The sequence below is a fragment of the Rutidosis leptorrhynchoides genome, chromosome 9 (assembly GCF_046630445.1).
Source record: "Rutidosis leptorrhynchoides isolate AG116_Rl617_1_P2 chromosome 9, CSIRO_AGI_Rlap_v1, whole genome shotgun sequence".
Classification (NCBI taxonomy): domain Eukaryota; kingdom Viridiplantae; phylum Streptophyta; class Magnoliopsida; order Asterales; family Asteraceae; genus Rutidosis; species Rutidosis leptorrhynchoides.
Window position 1 is genome coordinate 28,450,087 of NC_092341.1, and position 4,044 is coordinate 28,454,130.

General features: G+C 36.0%; 1 protein-coding gene across 1 annotated transcript; it reads left to right on the forward strand.

Annotated features, from left to right (window-relative positions):
* Positions 1 to 471: 471 nt before the first annotated feature.
* On the forward strand, positions 472 to 3,605 carry LOC139867873 (uncharacterized mitochondrial protein AtMg00810-like). The gene is made up of 3 exons (XM_071856222.1): positions 472 to 573; positions 668 to 929; positions 2,779 to 3,605. The coding sequence occupies exons 1-3, from the start codon at positions 472 to 474 to the stop codon at positions 3,603 to 3,605; spliced, it is 1,191 nt and encodes a 396-aa protein (XP_071712323.1).
* The last annotated feature ends 439 nt before the right edge of the window (positions 3,606 to 4,044 follow it).

Below are 4,044 nucleotides of genomic sequence, written 5' to 3' on the forward strand. Positions count from 1 at the left end.
TGATAATGGAGAGAAAGAAAGAAACACTTTGTAAGTGTGAGAAATGGTGCAAGTTTAATGCTTGCATTCATGAGTATTTATAGCCTAAAATCTCAATATAAAAATACATACTTTGTGTACCAAAATTGACTATATGTATACACCAAAATTGACTATCCATATCTATATTATTATTATTATTATAACAAATTGTTATTTGTACTGTGCGTATCACTTTTTGCGCTGTATAAATCATCGTTTTAATTCACTTTAATTATTATTAATTAAATGTGACATATAAAACACTATCTTAAATTACTTTGTAATGACAGAATATAATAGTTTTAATATATTATTATATTTTAAATTTTAGTCTATTTTATTTATTTTGTCGTAAGTGAAGATATTTTACACGCTTGTAACAAAAAATATACGGAGTTTTGGATAGACTATTTTTTTTAAGGGCGATATCGACATCGAATGTTCTCATCTATGACTACGCACGCGTTAAGAGGAAACTCAATTAGGGACGATATTAGTGGTACCATCGAAGGTTGGGAAAACTCTCAAGAGACCTTCTCAAACCACATTGATGTTAGCAGTACCATCAAAAGTTGAAAATGTTAGATGGACAATGTGTGTACTCCAATATATCGATTGCTCACCGGATTATGTCTGCCTTCTTCAGAAATCTTTGTATGGGTTGAAGCAGGCTCCTCGAGCCTGGTTTCAACGGTTTGTCGGGTATGCTCAGCGTGTTGGCTTTCAGCATAGTAGATGTGACCCATCTTTGTTTATTTACCGACACGGTTCTGACACGGCATACTTACTTCCGTATGTGGATGACATTTTTTTGACTGCATCATCGACCGCTTTTCTTCGGCGGCTTATCGATTCCTTACATAAGGAGTTCTCGATGACAGACCTTGGGCCGCTGAACTACTTTCTTGGTATCTCTGTTACTCGCACTCCTTCTGGGCTGTTTTTGTCTCTGAAGCAGTACGCCTCTGAGATTCTTGAGTGCGCGGATTGATATTGCTCAAAATGAACATATTATTAGTCGCAATATCAGTCCTCAATGTTATGATTTTATGTGTATTTGAGTAGTTTTCGGGTTGTAATTGTATGAATTCTTCTAAAGTATTGATTGGAGCTTTGCGATTGATTTTATCAAGGAATTCAGAAAGTGGAGTGTATTTCTGAAAGTGCATTATATTTCGAGAAGTACAAGTGAAGAAGTGAAACAAGAGTCTTGAAGCTTGCAATCTGATTCATCAAAAGGTACAAGTCAACAAAGCTCAAGCTATGGGTTAGAATGCATTCTGCTTGTTGGCCGATATAAACAAATGAAAAGAAGGTCAAGTGTCAGACACAAATTATGATATTCTCCAACTCAAATTATGCACTGCAATAATATAAGGAAAGTTAGGCCATGATAAGAAAGTTAGGCCATGGTAAGATATTTCTATATTAGATTACAAAGGAGGAGGCAAGTGTGTGAATATAATTGACAAGTAAGAAAGCTAGTTGGAAAAAAAAAATGGACACAAACAGGCACTACACACCGAGAATAATGTACACTCCATAATTTTGCTCTATATATACTCCTAAGAAGAAGTTCACCAGTAGAAGAGAACTCAGAGAGGAGAGACACAACTCAAATTGTAATACTCCGTAGTAGTAATATTTAGAAGTTTATTATTTACTCCATAATACAAAGGGTGAAGGTTTCTAATATTGTTATTATTTGGTATTGTACGGGTGTTGAATTTGAAGTTTGCTACCGCGTTGAATTAATGGAAGCTAAGAACTTTTGTGTAAGTTTTATTTATCCTTTTACCATGTCTAGTAACTAATTTGTTATTATGCGTATTTAACCTAAGTAGTTATGATGTTTGACTAAAAATAGGAAATGGGTTGATTTAATTTGTACAACGATTAATATTTAGATAAAGAACGACCTTAAGGGAGATTGGGGTTTTAACTATTAATGGGTATGGTAAAATAATTAAGTGACAACTTGTTAAATTACCACTATTTATAATTCACTATATGTATAAATAATCACATACGTTGACCGGACACGGAAGACGGGTTATTTATATATATGGTAAATTATTCATTGAAACGGACACGTGAATGGATTAACGGTTAAAAGACTAGTTAAAATTAAGGTGGGTTACATTCAGTGACAACTGGTGTAATTATTAACGTACGTGACAACCGCGTCAAACCATCTAAATAGTAATTAGTTAGAATATTTAAGTGTGTTTACAAGATAGAATGACGAGTACACTCGCATTTGATGCTTGTAATTATAGGACTGCGCTGGACAACTCCAGGTGAACATATTAAATATTCTACGGGTGCAAGGAAAATTAACTCAGGATAAAAAGTAAAAAGTAAAAGTCAAACATCGTAACTACGGAAGTTAAATAAGCATAATACTCTTTTTATTGTATTTTCATCTCGTTTAGTTAAAGTACTTTATTTTTACCGCAGTAATTTTTATTTACTTTGTTGCTTTATTCTAGTTTAAATTTACTATATTGTTGTTTGAATTAAAAAGAAAAGCCAAAAGGACAAACCGGTCGTTAAACGGTAAATCCCCCAAAGTTACTAAAATTAATATAAATTACTAACTCTAACTTAATTACTTAATTTACCTAGTTAGCCCTAGTAGAGCACCTAATAAAAGTGTCCATGGATCGACCTCCCGGACTTTACCTTAGCTATATTACTATACGATAGGTATACTTGCCTATTGTGTTTTAGTTTAATTTAGGTGATTTCCTGTAGTAAATAATATAAAACTGATAATCGTTTCGTACACCACTAAAAAAAACATCACGGATATAGCTAATTGTAATCCGTGTCAGACACCGATTGATATTGGCACTAAGCTCACCACTTCAGGACCACCGGTTAAAGATCCCACAATGTATCGTAGCCTTGCAGGTGCTCTTCAGTATCTCACTTTCACCCGCCCTGACATTCCATACGCTATACAACAAATATGTCTCTTCATGCATGATCCTCGGGAACCTCACCTGGCAGCTCTGAGACGGATCCTTCGATACGTTCAGGGTACTCTGGACCTTGGTCTACACTTATTCTCGTCTACCACGACTTCTTTGGTTGCATATTCTGATGCTGACTGGGCAGGGTGTCCGTCCACTCGTCGATCCACCTCTGGGTATTGTGTGTTCTTGGGTGATAACCTTCTCTCTTGGTCCTCTAAACGGCAACACACCCCTTCTCGCTCCAGTGCCGAGGCCGAATATCGCGGGGTTGCGAATGCCGTTTTCGAGACTTGCTGGATACGTAACCTACTTCGTGAGTTTCATTTTCTGTTATCTACTTCCACTCTTGTGTATTGTGATAACGTCAGTGTCGTCTACATGTCTGGTAACCCGGTCCAACATCAGCGGACCAAACACATTGAGATAGATATTCACTTTGTGCGTGACCTTGTTCTCAAAGTCCATGTACGCGTGCTCCATGTTCCCTCACGCTACCAGTATGCTGACATCTTCACTAAGGAACTACCTTCAGCACTGTTTGATGAGTTCCGCTCCAGTTTGTGCGTCCCCTCCGCTCCCGCTTCAACTGCGGGGGGCTGTTAGATGGACTTATGTTAGATGGCCTTATGCTTTATATTTCATACTTGTATTATTGGCCCATCTTATAAGGGCCCATTGTGACCTTTAAGTTTCACTGTCATGTAGCTTATTTATATAGTTGTAAAGCTCGCCTGATCAGATCATTATCAAACATTAATATATCGATTGCTATTCCAACTTATAGAAAACTCTCTGTTTAGAGTGAGAATCGAACCTGAATCAACAATATATTAAGTTGGATCTCAACCCCATAAAGTTGGATAGACTATATATACCACCAAATTTATACCAAATTTATTCAATATAATATACCAGAATCACCAAGTGATCATTCGCCTTCTCTCTTTGCACAAATTTGGTAGTGGCGAAGCAACATAACCTTAAAAGTGAAAATTAAAATTAAATTAAAATTATCTATTAAAGTAAAGTGTAAACGAGAAAA